The 17,335-nt window shown below is 37.9% G+C and overlaps 1 protein-coding gene across 2 annotated transcripts in view; it reads left to right on the top strand.

Annotated features, from left to right (window-relative positions):
• The window catches only part of DCC (DCC netrin 1 receptor), a 1,201,543-nt gene that overhangs the window by 826,657 nt on the left and 357,551 nt on the right, over window positions 1-17,335 (top strand). For both annotated transcript variants that reach the window (XM_051851212.3, XM_051851210.3), the window contains exon 8: window positions 1,983-2,139. In XM_051851212.3, the coding sequence (XP_051707172.1) occupies window positions 1,983-2,139 (157 nt within the window). The remainder of the gene's footprint in view (window positions 1-1,982; window positions 2,140-17,335) is intronic.

Here is a 17,335-nt window from a genome sequence, read left to right as displayed (position 1 = left end):
CAAGCAGTTTAATATTATCCATATTCCTGAGAGTGATGCTGCATATGCAGTCATCAATCTTTGCCTCTCCCCCATCATTTTGCTACAAAAGATTGACAAACTTGCTCCCAATATTCCATTTATCTCAAATACTGTGCTGATCAGGGAAGCACAGGGTAATGTTTATTCACAAAGAAGCAGTCAGAGAATCTATGAAGCCAGAAATAACTTTGAAAGCTTTTGACCATTCTTTAAAATCTCTCTTTGTCTGAGTAACTAGTAAGTACTGTAAATTGACATTGTTTCTAGATTCACTGGAAAAGTAAATATTTTCATCCCCGTCCTATAGAAATGTATTTTTTTCCCAGGTCACAGGAGTTTGGTTTATGGTAGGGATAACAACCCAGCCAGCATCTGTATAAAGAGAGTTCAAGAGTAGAGATAAACTTCAATGAAAAAAGGCAATAAAAGACAATTTGAAGACTATATTTAGGAAAATGAACATTTTGGTTAGACATCACTGGTCAAAATGAAACAAAAAGAAAACAGATATTCAGCAAAGAAAAATTATGAAATACACATGTTAAATTCACACACAAATCCATAATTAATAGAAAATTTCAATTGTAGATTATAAACACCCCAAATATTTGAAAAAGAAAATTTCCAATCAAGAATGATTTACAGTTATCCCTATGAATAGTGATTATTGAATTCTGCTAAAAGAGTGATACACTACTATCACAGTGCAATTGTTTATGTATTGTAGAATTTTTTTCTGTCATCTCCTTTACCAGCAGGTAGTCCATGAGAACTTCTTTTTGCTAGATCCTGGGAACTTTAAAATTGTTGCTTTAGATTTTCTGTGATCCTAAAATATAAATAAATACATTACTTCCAATTGTATCAAAAGCAATGTAAACAAACTAAGTAATACAAGGTTTTATTATAGCAACTTGATTACCTGAGGCATCTATCAATACCTTGAGCTTCATGGCTATGTTACAGAATGTTGGAGGTCTCCATTGCATTTTCAGATTAGTTTTGCTAAACTCCTTGACAATTTATGTACAATTTTGTGGCTATGTCTTTTCTACTATGAAACACATTTTAACTTATCAATATTTTAAAGGATCAGCTTAGTTATAAATGTTCCTTAAGAATTACATTTTATATATATATATTTCACATTGTGATAAATTAGGTGACATCAACTTTTATTGAAACTATTTGATCACCTTTTTCCTAAAGTATTGAGAAACCTCAAAAAAACTATGTAAACTTCACTGAGATTATGGTACTCTCAGCTCCTTTATGAACTCTGAGAAAGCTGATACGTTATCTTTTTAAAAATAGTCACTGTAAATTTGACTTTGTATTTAATGTTTTAAGTATATATTCTGTATAATAATATCTTTCTTCAAATACAGGTACATGCATTTTTTTGATTCATTTACTTATTTATTTAAATCTTGCCTCATTCAAGAAAGGATGCAGGAAAACACATTATTATTATATTATATTACTTATATAATTTTGATGTGCTTTGACATCACTGATATGCCTCTTATCCGAGATATTTTCTGTTATCACATGAAGTCATGATAAATACAATCCCTTTACAACCCTGAATCCTATTATCATACTTCTAAAGCGAGTTAATTCTAGAACTCTTGTGCTTTTGAAAACTCCACATTACCTAATTTGTGTCCCTGATGCTTGACTAAGTGAATTTTTTTTTTTAGTGTCATGGATTCTCTGAGTAATAGAAACTAGACAAATAATATGCAGTGGAATAATGTACAGTATTAATTAGCCTCTGTTCAAACCCAAGAAATTTGAATATGTCTTTGATTCCATTTGCTGGGTGCTTGTTCTAGTTTTCCTTTTTGAGCATATGTGATTGTATCATAGCTATGCTTGTGATTAGGACAGCTCTGTGTTCCTGCCCTACTGTTCTGTGGCACCCGCCCCTCTGACATCCTCCTCTCCTTCCTCCATAGCTATCCCAAGCTCCAGTGTCCTCCCTTCTGCTCCCAGAGATGTGGTCCCTGTCTTAGTTTCCAGTCGGTTTGTCCGTCTCAGCTGGCGCCCACCTGCAGAAGCAAAAGGGAATGTTCAAACCTTCACAGTCTTTTTCTCCAGAGAAGGTGACAACAGGTATGTTCTTAACTTCATTCACCATCACACTAAGTATCTGCATGGGATCAGACCTTGAGCAGAGACTATGGGAACAATGAAACTTCTACTCTGTGTCCTACATTCATTACTAGTTGGAGATGTGTGGTTTTTAAAAGGAGAACTGCTCACACCATCAATTAAAACATTTCTATATAACTTCCTTTAAGAAAGGCAAGAATGTCAACATGTGATACCATATTTTTTATTTCCTCGATTTTCAAAATGGTAGACAAAAAGCAGCAGCAAACTCTGCGTTAGCAGATCTGAGTACAGAAGAACCACTGTGGCCAGTTGATAATCCCAGCTCTGCCAATGACATCCTGTAATCTCCAAAAAATGATAAGACTTTCCTGGGCCACACTTTACTCTTTTTTTTTTAGATTTATTTTATTTATTTGAAAGGTAGAGTTATAGAGAAAAAGGGGGAGGGGTGGTTCTGAGATATTCCATCTGCTGACTCACTCCCCAAATGGCCCCAATGGCTAGGAGTGGGCCCGGCCAAAGCCAGGAGCTTCATCTGGGTCCTCCACGTGGGTGCAGGGGCCCAAGGTTTTAGATGCTCTCCCACTACTTTCTCAGGTACATTAGAAGGGAGCTGGTTCAGGACTAGAGCAACTGGTTAGGGTGCCAGAGCTACAGGTGATGGCTTTATCCATTATGCCACAACAGCAGCTCTGTACATTTTACTCTTTACCAAGGAGATAACAATGTTAACCTTGCAAGTCCTGTTTTGGGATTAATTTACATTGTACAGAGAAAGGTCAGAGAGTGTCAAGTATGTGGCAAAAGTTATTATTGTGAATATTATTATTGACTAGGCAAGTTTGTCTTCAAACTACTGTTCTGGATTTTTCCCAATGTTTTTCCCACATAATTTTTTACTCTGTTGAAATTCTAAAATTTGATTTATAAACCTACAGGTAGATATTGGATAAGCTCCATTCAGAGAGAAGAATGGATTCATGTCCTCATCATCTTTTCTCTCCCAGTGGTATTTAGGAAGCCCTCATGATTCAAGAGAGAATAAGAGGGGACTCTGAAAAGTTTGTGTAAAATGTAATTATAACAGCTGGCGCTGCGGCTTACTAGGCTAATCCTCCACCTTGCGGCGCTGGCACACCGGGTTCTAGTCCTGGTCGGGGCGCCAGATTCTGTCCCGGTTGCCCCTCTTCCAGACCAGCTCTCTGCTGTGGCCAGGGAGTGCAGTGGAGGATGGCCCAAGTGCTTGGGCCCTGCGCCCCATGGGAGACCAGGAGAAGTACCTGGCTCCTGCAATCGGAACAGTGCGGTGCGCCAGCCACAGCGCTCCGCCGTGGCAGCCACTGGAGGGTGAACCAATGGCAAAGGAAGACCTTTCTCTCTGTCTCTCTCTCTCTCACTGTCCACTCTGCCTGTCAAAAAATAAAAATAAATAAAAATTTAAAAAAATGTAATTATAAGTAATTTTCATGCAAAAGTGTTTGAAACCCATGCATAGGTTTTTCATAACATGGATTCCCATGAACATTTGAAAATACCCAGTATGTGTTGGGCTTGCCAGCGTGGTGGTTAGTACCCAGCGCTGCTGCAGTATGATCATCAAGTGCTGCATTTCCAGCTTCTCTCGTGCTGAGTCTCAAATGGTTTTTCTCTCTAGTTGGCAGCAGTAGTTAAAGTATGTCCTTTTTAGTTTGACGTCAATTTAGAATGAAAGGAAAAATAGACATACATATACAGCTTTAGGCTCACTAAGATCATTCATTACCATGGAAAGGCAGACATTTATTTTTGTCTTATCTCTGAAACTCTGTGATCCCAGGGTGTCTCCTAAGTTACTTGGATCTCAGTGAGTGCAGTTTTGAATGCTGGAAATAATCATTCTTATCCCATAATCTTCATGTATTTGCCTGTGTTTCTTAGAAATACCTTAAATTCAATGTGCCTAAAACCGTATTTCTTATGTCTTCATTATATATATTTTCCTTGGTTCATGTTAACATTTTCCATCCAGTTAACCAGGCAAAAAGCCCAGGTCATATTTTACTCCTCCCTGATGCTTACCACTGCCGTTCATCACCAAGTCTTGTCAAGTCTACCTCGGCCATAGCTCAGCCGTGTCCTTTTTATTCTGTTACTTTCATCATTATTTACCTGATCTCTGGCAATACCTTCTCACCTCCTTATCCATCCTCCCCACTGTCTCTAGTTATCTTTTTGAAATACAGTTTTAGTCACTCTACCACTCAAAAATGTGAATGGCCTTACATTACACACAATAAAATATTCACTAATAGAGTCACACATAATAACTTACGAAAGTCCTTTGAAAGCAGATCAAGCCATAAGCTCTATATAGATAGAAATATGGTTCCTATAACACAATGCTTAAAAGTATGCCATTGAAGTTCAAATGGCTGGGTTTGTAAATGGTCTTACTGTTTAATAGATTGTGACTTTATATACTTCATCATGTATAAAACAGGAATAATACCCCTCTGCTGAAATAGATAAAGGGAAGGCAGATTCTACCTGTCAAGATAGAATGAAAGTTAAGTGAGGGGATTCGGGTTAAGCATTCAGGACAATCAGTGTATACAAGCAGAGTGGAGGTCTTAAACCAGTGTGAGTTCAGGGACAATGAGCAAAAGAGACTGAAAATTGGGCTCCAATGGTGATAGTGCTTACAGTGTTGGTGTGGTAATGATGATTATGAAAAGGAGAAAGAAAAAAGAAATTGTGTTTCTGAATGAACATTTATTTTTATAACTTTATTTTCCCCTCCTTATAACACCACTTTTCTTTCCTCTTCTGCTGAAATCTTTCTTAAATTTCAAGCCAGAGTATCAATTCTCTACACTCCTTTTATCATTCCTTCAAATGGACATACTGTGGTCTTTGTCAACATCACTCAGTGCAATGTCTGTACTGGCTCCGTTTTAGTTGTCACACTCTGGCCTCATTTGCCAGACTCTTGCCTTCCCGTCTTCAGTTAGAACTCTGATCAGAGCAAACCTTCAATTCCACATGGACCTTTAATGCATTGGTTCCATGGTGTTTTTATTGTCCCTCATCTTTCTACTTCATTTTTAAAAGATCTATTTCTTTGCAAGGCAGACTGATCGGGGGCACAGGGGACAGGGGAGACATGTCTTCCATCTATTGTTTCAGTCCCCAAATGGCTACAAAATAGAAGCCAAGAAAAAGAAACCCAGGCAACCATTAGGTCTCCCATTTGGGTGGCAGGGGCGCAAGTATTTGGGCCATCCTCTACAGTCTTCCTAGGCACATTGGAGGAAGCTGGATCAGAAAGCAGCAGCTGGGACTTGAACCACTGCTCAGATATGGGATTCTAGCATTGCAGACAACAGGTTAGCTCACTGCCCTAAAATTCCAACCCTTTCCTTTATTCTGTAATCACCTAAATTTCTGGGGCCAACTGTTGGAAACAGTTGCTGAATACATGGATGTTTTAGCTACTACTTTATTATTTTATGTTATTTACTTAGCAAAACCCACTTAAGTAAATATAACTTTCTACCCACCATTACACTCCTTCTTTTAAGATTTATTTATTTGAAAGTCAGAGTCACACAGAGAGAGAAGGAGAGGCAGAGAGAGAGAGAAAAAGAGAGGTCTTCCATCTGCTGGTTCACTCTTCAATTGGCTGCAGCAGCCAGAGCTGTACTGATCTGAAACCAGGAGCTAGGAGCTTCCTCCAGGTCTTCCCATGTAGGTGCAGGGGCTTAAGGACTTGGGCCATCTTCTACTGCTTTTCCAGGCCATAGCAGAGCTGTATTGGAAGTGGAGCAGCCGGGACTCAAACCGGCGCCCTTATGGGATGCCGGCACTGCAGGCAGCCACTTTACCTGCTACACCACAGCTCTGGCCCCACCACTATACTCTTGATGCATTATTACAGCTGAAAGAAAAGGTCCAACTGAATTCATTGTTAATCTTACATTGTGCATTAATGCTACTGGCAATTATACTGCATTTATTAGTAAGTCTCTCACACTTCTAAAGATATTTTTTATCTTTTCCTCTCTTTATATATCTCCACGTTCCCCTCGTTCCCTCATTATTAGTTACCTTGCTTTTAATTTCCTAAAAAAAAAAAAAATAAAGGAAGGTCTACAACCTTCCACATCTGTCTTATCTGTTTATGTATGTCTTGCAGCATTTCTAAAATCTGCTTTTTCTTAAATTTCTATAAAAGAATGGCCTATTGTGTTAACTAAGGCCAGAGTTTTATTTATGAGCTGGACCCCATTCTTCGCTGAAAAATTAAAGAACAAATATTGGCTGTCCTTTCTCCTGCATTGCTAACTTCCCCACTGAAATGGATTGAACACATCAGTACAGAAGCTTGCAGCTGTATCTTCCATCCAGCTTTTCTCCCTTGATCCTACTTGTCTGGCCTCTAGCACTCCTTTATCTGCTCCATTTAATAGCAATATTCCTCGAATTGTTCAACTTTCTCTCCGTGTGTGTGTCTCTCCCCCACCCTCTCTCCCTCTCTCTGTAACTCTGCCTTTAAATAAAATAAATAATGAAAAAACGTGTTCAGCTTCACTCCAATATCCCACTTCATATTCTAGTTGGGATTGTGTCCCTGGTATCTCATTGTAAGAGCTCATTTCAGGGTTCACCAGACACCTCCATATTGTAAACCCAGTCATTTCCTGGTTCTCACATTACTTAATAATCACATTGTTTGACCAATCAGAAAGTCTGGAACATTGACCACTTTCATTTTCATGAAACTCATTCTTCATGTAGTTGCTATTCCTGAGACTGTTCTGGCCATTTATTTCCAGGCTCTTTAACTTTTTCTTCCTAAACTCCCTGGTCTGTGAATAATGGATTGCCTGAGGACTCAAGTCTTGGAAATCTCTTTTCATCTCTACGACTTTATTTTCAAATTTGTATCTCTGGTACTAACTCACTTGGAATTCAAGTTCATAGGTCCAACTTCCTTCTTGATTTCTGAAAATGTCCTCCAGGCATCTAAAAGTTAGGAACAACACCAAATATGTTTCCCATCAACCGCAGTTCTTCTTCCTAACTACTTCATGATTCTAGAATTTTACCAATTTCACTGAAGTCTTCATTATTTTAGTTAATGAGGATAAAATCTTTGGAAAAAAATTTTTTAGAATGTATTTACATTTTTTTCTAAATTTGGAGTTACAGAGAGAGAGAGTGTGCACTATCTTCCATCTGCTGTTTCACTCTCCAAATGGCCACAATGGTTACAGCTGGGCCAGGCCAAAGCCAGGAGCCAGGAACTTCATTCAGGTCTCCATGTGAGTGACAAGGGTCAAAGGACTCAGGCTGTTTTCTGCTACCTTCCCAGTCTCTTAGCAAGGAGCTGGATTGGAAGTGCAGCATCCGGGCCTCAAACCAGCATCCATCTGGAATGCCGGCATTGCAATCAAGGGCTTTACCAACTATGTTACAACACCAGCCCCCTGGAAAAATTCTTAATTTCTCCCTCTCTCTCTTTTTTTTTTTCTTTACCCTCTATATCCGCTAATCATAATCTATCATTAAGTTTTGGTAGTGCCTTCAAAATACCATCTAAATCAATGAATAATGTGCTACCAAATATTTGCTATAAAATTGCACAGAAAAATTGGCTATAATTTTATATTTTGAACTGACTGATGGGAATAATGAAGTTTAACATATTATTCTGCCTAGTTTTGTATTGCTTAAAGTTTTACAAGACAAAGTAATACCAAATAAACAAATGAACATAAAACAAATATTAAGCTCCATCACTTCTTACCCCTCCTTTGTCACATGAACCAGTTTCACCTAAACTATTCCAGTAACCTCCCAAGTCTGGTCTCACCAGAGCACCTGGAGGCAACCTTCTAACACATAAGTTATACTGCATCATTCTCTGCTTCAGAACTGTCCAGTAACTCTTGTGTTATTCAGGGAGTTACAGAAATTCTTCCTGCAGCTATTCCTAGTTACTTCTTCAACATCACTTACCACGTTACCATTCTCTTGTTTATTCACTCCTCTCCAGTCATGCTGGCTCCCTGGTGTTTCCTAAATGTATCAAAAATCCTTGTCCTTTGAGACCTTGGCACGTCCTCTTCAATTTTGCCTCCTAGAGAGCCATATGGATCATTCCACCACATATTTGATGAAATGTTGCCCTTCATTAGATCTTTTCTGATGCCTAGTACATCTTTTGCCCTTTTTTGATCTTTCTTCTCCATCATAACTTTATATGTATTACTTTTCTTTTTTAATCCCTACCAAAATATAAGCTTTACAAGGGGAGGGATATTTTTATCTCCTTTCAATAGACCCCTAGACAAATATTTAATCCATAGCAGACACAGACTCTAAATGTTTACTGAATAAAATTCCCAACTGAAATGCCAAACTCTCTGGCATCCTCCACCTAAGATCCTCAATTACTCCTTTCTCCTCTCCCTTCACTTTTATTTCATTCCTCTATGGATTTGCCATTTCTTTCATATTTTATATTCGGCTAAGTACCTATGTATTCCCCTCCCTCATGACTTAAGACTAGGTCTTATTGATGATAAGATGCCCAAGTGCCTAGTACCATGCCTTGTATAGACATGTGCTAATCACAACTGATATAACAAAGGTGGCAGAATGACACATGTGATGATCTTAATATATTTTCCCTTAAGCAATAAAATAAATTGTGTTCCAGGAGACAATGAATAAACTAACTGCAGTTTGACAAACCTTTTTATTTTTATTGATCAAAAAATGATATTGAAGTTTGATTCCAAGATTCCCAGTCCCTTTGTATTTTCTGGCTCTCAACTAGAGCAAATATGTGACATATGTCCCTCAGCAGTTAGCAGTGATGTTTGTTTGCTCATGGGGGTATATTTAGCTTCTTATTGCAATGACTTTTTTAAAGGTAGTAGATTTAACATTTCCATCAGATTAGCAATAACTTTGTCAGGCAAATTACTCTAGCTCAGATGATCATTAATCTGTCTGACTGGTTAATTGTGTCAATAATGCAAGTGCAATATTTAGCATTTTTTTATCCAGCCCCTGAAGGTGTTTTAGTTTCCTAAGTCAAATAGTAGCAGTAGTAGCATAAATTTCAAAACCCGAAGCCGGAATTCAGAGCAAAGTGATTACTTCACAGAGTTCAGCTCTCCCCTCCTAGTACCTGAAACATCATTAGATCTGAACATGATCTTTAAGATCCTAGTTTAACTTCTGACCTCTTCAACACTCAGAGTTCAGGGGGAGAAGTAAGTCTCATGTCCATGGCAAGAGAATTGGATCAACAATGACAGCAAGCATTTATTGAGCACTTACTGTGCCAGATAACAGGCTAAGAAATTTATGTCCATCATAGTTTGTAATCCTCACAACAAAACATTATCCAGAAGAGGCTAGGAGAAGTTTATACCCCTTTGATGCAGATAGTAAATAGTAGAATCAGGATTTAATGCAGGACTGAGTTCAAAGAAGGCTCTTTCAATCCCTTGGTCCTTTAAGCAGATTAACTTTAGTGGATAAACTTCTTGATATTTACAGATTTATATCTGACATTTCTTCTATAGGTTTCTATTCAATAACTTTCAGATTTTCTGGCTAACTTGATTTGCATCATTTATTTAGCATTATGAAGATGTACTAGTGAAGTTTTTATTTAGGTTAAGAACATTCCATCTCCTATTCAGTAATTTGAAATTATTTATGGAGAGTGGCACAGTATAGCCAACGATTAAGACTGTGAGTCTGTGGAATTGAACTACCTTGGTTTGCATCCTGGTTCACAATTTTAGCATCTGTGTGTGGCCTGAGGTCAGTATTTGTGATTTTGATTCCTCATGTGGGATAAAAATAATACCTAGTGTGTAATCTGTGATGAGGATTAAATGAAGAAAAGGTGCCTTTTCCTTGGTGCACTGAAAACCCTCCATTCTAGTTTGTGCCATGAGCAAATTATGTGGATGGAACTTAAAATAGATAAAATACAGGTATAATCACTTCCTCTCTCTGAAGAGGATTTTCTTGTTTTCACAAACAGTAGCGCATCTGATCATCTCCAGTTAAGGTGTGATGATAATCTCCATTCTGTAGATACACATACCTCACTGTGTTCAGAAAGACTGAAAATAACTGCTGAAGAACCCACAAAACTAGCAAATACTAGAGCCTGGATGTAAATATAAGGTTTCTAGTGCAGTGACATTTTCATTTTGCACCACAAAAGGACAAGAAATTTCCGACAAGAGCACCCTACAAGTTGTGTTGGGAGAACAGATGAGAAAGTTAAGACACTTTTGTAAGCATCATTCAATTTAATCCCCACAGTAACAAAGTGAGGTAGGCAGATAAGGAACTGGTATATTCATTTTGCAGATTAATCCTGAAGGCTCCAAGATTGTCCCTGAGTTGCTCAAGGTCACACACTGACTTTTTGCAGAACAAAGGATATACAGGGTTTTCCAGCTTGCAGCTCTGTATGTTTTACATTGCTTTATGCTGCCTCCCAAAACCTCTGCTCAGGATTGGGACCTGCTCAGGATTAGATACCAGCTCTTTATGATTGACATGGAGTATTCATTTCAAAATTCTTTACCCAGCATATTTGCAACATGATGCTTACATATTCTTTCCATGCTCTTCAGAGTTGAGAACTCTGGGTGAAGGAACTTGTTACCCATGAAGGGAGTGTATTATGATGGAAAGAGAACAAAACTCAGAATGCAAAGCACCACGTGGACTCTGGCTTAAAGCTTGGCTAAGTTAGCCTTCTTTCATGCCCTGTTTCCCCCAAAATGTGCATAGATCATCGAATGAGAGAATAGTAGTTTTCCCCTTCCAACTGGCTTAATGCATATAGAGCAACAAAACATTCCATCTATAAACACTCTCCATCTATGAACAAATCATTATTCAGTTGTCAACAAATGTTGATTATGCACAGATGATATGTCTTGCACTCTGTTGGAAATAACAGAGAACCCAACAGTTCATCTGGAAGCCTGTTAGTAGTTTTGGAGGAACATCCTGGTGAATATGTAACTACACATCTCTAACGGAAAGGAACATGCTTCTATAAGCAAATTGAAGACGTGTGTGCGTAGTGGTTTTGGCATAGTCAAGTTTTCACATTGAAAAAAGTGCTTGCAGCTAGAGAGTGGGCCAATGCCATCTCACTAGTCCAAGTGATCAATTTCAGTTCACAATTGATCACACTGATAGGTCTAAGAGTCAAAGGGATCACACAAACAAGACTAGTGTCTGCGAATACTAACTGATAGAATAAAGAAGGGAGAGAACGATCCAACATGGAAAGTGGGATATGGACATTGCAGGAGGCAGCTTTAAATGCTTTGCCACAACAATGCCCCAGTCTATGCTTTTTAACAAGTTAAGAAAAAATAAAAACTGAAATTTCAGCAAAAATTTAGTAGAAATATCTCTCACCAAGAATATAGTATAATATCCAGGCCTCACTATGCTTTATTCTGGCAGTGAATCATCTCACAGATTTTTTATTTCTAAGATGGTACTTATTCTAAAATCTCTGGTTCTGAGGAGATAAAGAATACATTTACATAGTCATGGCTATCACTTTTAGTCTGTTCTAGTAAACACCATATTTCAGTTTTGAAATATTTTAATTGTTCCATTCTTGCACACACTAGAGTAGTAAGAAGGAAATAGAATGAATTAAAAAGGGAATGCTAAAAATATTTCCATAAAAATAATGTAATTCCTTGCCTACAAAGGAATATTAATGTAACTCTCCTTCTAGCAACTAATTAGATATTTAACACCTCAAGACAGCGTTGGCTGTTCAAATCATAGTTGGAGCTAAATATTAATACCCTAATGCACTTAGACAAGACAATATCTATTTGCTTAAAGTATATACTTAGACATGCTACTCCAAGTGATACACAAGGAAGCAAAATCATGTTTAATCTGTAAACTCTATGTACTTCTGAAATGTAAAACATAAATATTGAATTCAGTAAAATAATTTAGAAGGAGACACAGAGAGGTGATTTTCTATTTTAATTAAAGAAAAGCTTCTTTGAGTAGATTCTACTTCCTCATTTTTCACATAATGAAATCAAGACCCAAGAAGGTGTGGTATCTCAGAGATGACCCAGTCACACTGAGATGAACCAGGGAATAGAATCTAGTTCTCTAGAAATCTCTAGGATTTCCCTGTAGAGATGCTTTTGTAATTATTCTTTGAAAAATTTCTCATTTATTTTTGCACTCATTTAAAAAATTATGAATACAAGCCATGAAATCATTCTTTATATTTAGTGGTTATATATGCAGAGTGGGAATAAAATATGAATGGAATGCGATTTTTCTCATAAAATAATTCACAATCAAGTAAAAGAGACAGACATGTCCATTAATACAATGTGTTTCGTGGTACAGTAGATATACAAACCAAGAACAATGCAAGAACACAAAGAGACAGCATTTAATCCTGCTGGAATCACAGCAAATGATGTTAGCAGAGCTTTGCCAGGAAATTCATTGAATTGTATTCAAATTTTATTTCATTTGAAACAAGTTTTTGCGAAATAGAGAAGTGAGTGTGAGTCAGCAGAAACTAAATCCAGGCCAATGGTAGCAAGACAAAGCAAAATAACAGACAGAATAACAAATGCAAAGGGAAGGCCTGCATATAAGTGTGTGGGCCAAGGTGACCAATTACAAATGATTGCACATAGGTTTGGTCCACACCATGAAGCTCTTTGCATCTTATCCCAAAGTAAAATTGTGTTAACTGCAGAATGGCAGACAGTGCTAGGTTGTAGGTATAGAGCTGACAGATTATGTATATTAAAAGGGCATCTCTGTTCTTAGAAGGTAGAAATAACCAGGGAGAGCAGAAAACTAAGAACTAGCAAGAACTAAACTTAATGCAAGACACTGTGAGGATGCACTAGCAGCAGAGACCAGTTCCAGGTCCAGTGCAGCTTGCACAAGGGGCATTCCATGCCTTTCTGTTTGGCTTCATGCTTCAGACCTCGCCAGTACTTAGAAAGGATCACACTAACTGATTTCAGCAGTGTTACTGCCACCAGTTCAAACTTTATGCTTCAACAGCAGGAAGAGATGTTTTCCAACCAACTGACCTAAAACTATCCCAAACTAGAATTCATTAGAAAGAAATGCTTCTTATTAACTAATTTCATAGTCTCCTAGTGAAATTCAAACAGCGTAAGTATTCTATCTTATTGTTTCAGTCAGCAGGAGTCATCAGACTTCCTATATTTGATATTCTATGGATTTTCAGTAAATGAGTTTTCAGTGAATGGATTCTAGAAGGCACAGATGTCCTGCTCCCTTTACTTCATTTTATCCTGAATTTGACTGATATGCATACTACCAACCCAGAACCAGAGGGAAAAGGGCTCTGAAATGCTGAAGTTTTGCCTGCTGCTATAGATTATCACTGAGCTCTGTGGACCGGAAGATAATTATACTTTCTAACTCTAAGGCGAGAACTTGACTGAGAGGCAGGAGGCCTGGGACCCAGCTGTGTTCCCACAGGTAGCTGGTACAGTAAATGGCAGGACACCCCAGCAGCGACTGGGCAAACTTCTCAAATCCACCATGCTGTTTTCTTCAGAACTCGGTGTGTTTACCCATTTACAGGGGAGCATACACCAGAGTAAGAGAAAAATTCCTTCATGCCTCACTGCCTTAGGTGGCTGATGTTGGCCTATTACAGGACTAAAGGACCCTGTGTAATAAACTGCCCTTCCAAACTCGGATTGTATTTACTTGTTGGGAAATGGCTTGCCATGTTTTGTTTACAGCTACTAAAACCCGACAAGGGTGAGCAAAAGCCTTCTGGGAATCTTTGCATCTTGTAAAGGAACACATTGGACAACAAGGCAGGAGAGACCATTTCCCCAGAATGCATTGGTATGACATTAGCAGTTAGACCTCAGGAAACAAAAGGGTCACTTGCAGCAGTAGCTGGCAGACACCAGAGGGGACTTTGGTGTCACTGGGCTGTGGACCTCTGCTGTGGAATCAGATAAACTCCTATTTCTTTGTTTCCTGTCAGCAAGGTCCCCAGACATTGTAAAATATTACAATGTCCATTATTGGAATTGTTCATTGGCTCTGGTTACAATCAGTATTTTTGTTTAATAGGAATAACTGATTTATTTGAGGGGAGGAGGAGCAGACTCCAAGATCTGTGAAACTGATTTATATAGTTTTTCTTTGTGATTATACCTCTTATTTATCTGTCCATAGTCCTCATTCTAACTACTATGTAGAAAGGTACCTTCTTGGGCTAACTAGCTCTTATTTGTTGTGACGTTGTCATAATAGTTATTTTTTCATTTATTTGAGAGACAGAGGGACAGGCAAACAGATATCTCCCATGTGCTAGTACGCTCCCCAAATGCCCTCTTTACCTGGGGTTGTGCAGGCTGAAGTCAGAGTTGGGAACTCAATCCAGGTCTCCCACGTGGGTAGCAGGGACTCAAGTGCTTGAGCCATCAGCTGCTATTGCCCAAGGTAGACATTAGCAGGAAGATGGAGTAGGAAGTGGTACTGGGACACAAACCTTGGCACTTCCATATATAATGAGGGCATCCAAGCAATTTCTTAACTGTTACAGAAACACACACCTCTATCATGATATTTCTGTTACAATAAAAAAAAATGGCATCTACCGTCTACAGAGAACTCCATATCTTTTACCAGGAGCCATGCCTGTTGCTTTAGCTGATTTGCATGTAGCTTCTCATTAATTCTTTGAAAATCTGTAATATAAATGCTTCAATAGCACCTGTTTTGCAATTGAGGATTTTGGGATTCAGATAAATCGATGAGAAAGCCAAAAGCAACAATCCAAGTACACTAGTACTGAGTGTGCCCAAGGATCTACATAATATTTTGATATGAACTCACTTTGATATGCCAATATTTCTGAAAAGTGGCACATGAAATTGGAATGATCATTGTTTGAAACCATTAAAAGCTACAATGTAGAAACTAATAGTAATTGAAGGCAGAAGTAGTACAAGGTTAAAGGAGTGGTAACAGACTTGTCTAGGACCTGTTTGCAGAGCAAAGTACTTGCTTAGATTGTTTCACAGATCAATACCATCAAAGTATTTTTTCAAAGATGCTGTGTTCACACATTAAGATTGAGAAAATATCAGTTGTCCATACCAATGAATGTCCTTGTGTGTGTGTGTGTGTGTGTGTGTGTGTATGACTGTTGTTTATTTGGAATATTATTCTATTACTCTGAGCTAATGGAGAATATGAGAAACTAAAACTCCTCTCTGTTAAACAGTCCAGCATCTTCTTTTATATATAAATGATATTTTTCATTAGATAAAGTTGAATATTATTATCTGGGCCTGTCCAAATTTTCTCACCTTCTTTTTCCTTTAAAAATGCCTATTTAAGTGTTATGTGACCTAAAGTAATTATTTCATCCAGATTATTTAGTGGTTGTAAGAATAAAGTTAGTTATGAAATTTGTCTTTTCTTATAAATGCCTGAGAAGTCTGACCTTTGAGCATCAGTTAAAATAATGCTAACTGCTACAATAGGTAAATCCTAAAATGAATGATTGCTCAAAACTATCTGACTCAGTGATGAGATATAGGAAGCATGTTCTGATCGACAGGCAGTTCCTTTCCCAGTTCTCTAGAATTCGTGCAAATTTTGAATCTTCCATTGTCAACACAGTCAGCACTTAATGTCTGTAGGTTCTACATATGTGGATTCAACTAACGACAGATTTAAAATAGATGAAAAAAATTGCATCTGTAGCATGCATTTATAGCTTTTTCTTCTTCCCATTTTCCCTTAAATAATACAACTATTTACATAGCATTTCCATGTAGGTGTTATAACTGATCTGAATATTACTTAGAGGGGAGGATGTACATAGGTTATATGCAACTACAATGCCATTTTATGTAAAGGACATGTGTCTCTGTGGAAGCTGGAATTAATGTCCAGGAACTAATACCCACAGACACACAGGGGAGACTCTATATGACTTCCAATGGTTTTCATGATTGTGTATCTCATGTTCAAAAGTGAAGGAAGAGAGAACAGAGGACAACCTATCCAAGGTTTGCTAAGGTCAACCTGGAATCAACACACATCACACATTCTCCATCTTGTGACCCTCTTTAGACATAAGAGGGGCTGGGAAGTATTGTCAAGTAAATGAAATAGAACACATTTGGTATTTAAGAATGACCCCACCAGTTTCTGGCATTTCTGTCACATTTAGAAGATAATATTCCCCGCAATCATCATTCTTGCCACTATAAACTTTGTTTTTCTTCTTAGAAATTTAATTTTTAAGCTGTGTCTTAACCACTGCACTGTCTTCCCAGAGATCACTTTTTAATTGGAAAAAACACATCACTTTGTAGCCATAGAAGTTGGAAGTATCAAGGATACATGATCTCAATAAGGCTCATTTCACATTTCTTTTTAAATTTTTATTTCTTTTTTTTTTTTTAATTTTCATTTGACAGGTAGAGTTTACAGACAATGAGAGAGGGAGACAGAGAGAAAGCTCTTCCTTCTGTTGGTTCACTCTCCAAATGGCTACAATGGCTGGAACTATGCCGATCTGAATCCAGGAACCAGGAGTCTTTTCCTGGTCTTCCATTTGGGTGCAGGGGCCCAAAGATTTGGGCCATCTTCTACTGCTTTCCCAGGCCACAGAAGAGAGCTGGACTGGAAGAGGAGCAACCAGGACTAGAACCCGGTGCCCATATGGGATGCCGGTGCCACAGGCATAGGATTAAACTAGTGAGCCACGGTTCTGGCCCCCCAAAATTTTTGTTTCTTTGTAAGGAATTTATTAACATCTTAGATACTCAGGGTCACAGCAAAACTAAAATGTACATATAATTACACTGAGGGAAAAAAGTTCATCTAGATATAGAAATTTAAAGAAATAGTGGAATAGCTTAGGAATATGTTCATCATTCAGGTTAACCAATTATATGTTTAAGGTCAATGAGGACATCTGGAATTTCTAGAAGGTATAGAATCCTGTGTCCTTAGAGAATGCTGAAGTAGTTCTTATTTTTTAAATGTGAGTATCCATATCCATAGATTTTGTCTTTCCTTAATATGTACTATAAACCTCACCATCATCAGCAAATAAATTCATTTGTTCACAACC

This window comes from Oryctolagus cuniculus, chromosome 10 (genome assembly GCF_051225735.1).
Source record: "Oryctolagus cuniculus isolate XC-2025 breed Fujian yellow rabbit chromosome 10, ASM5122573v1, whole genome shotgun sequence".
Taxonomy (NCBI): domain Eukaryota; kingdom Metazoa; phylum Chordata; class Mammalia; order Lagomorpha; family Leporidae; genus Oryctolagus; species Oryctolagus cuniculus.
This window is presented reverse-complemented; position numbering and strand designations above follow the sequence as displayed.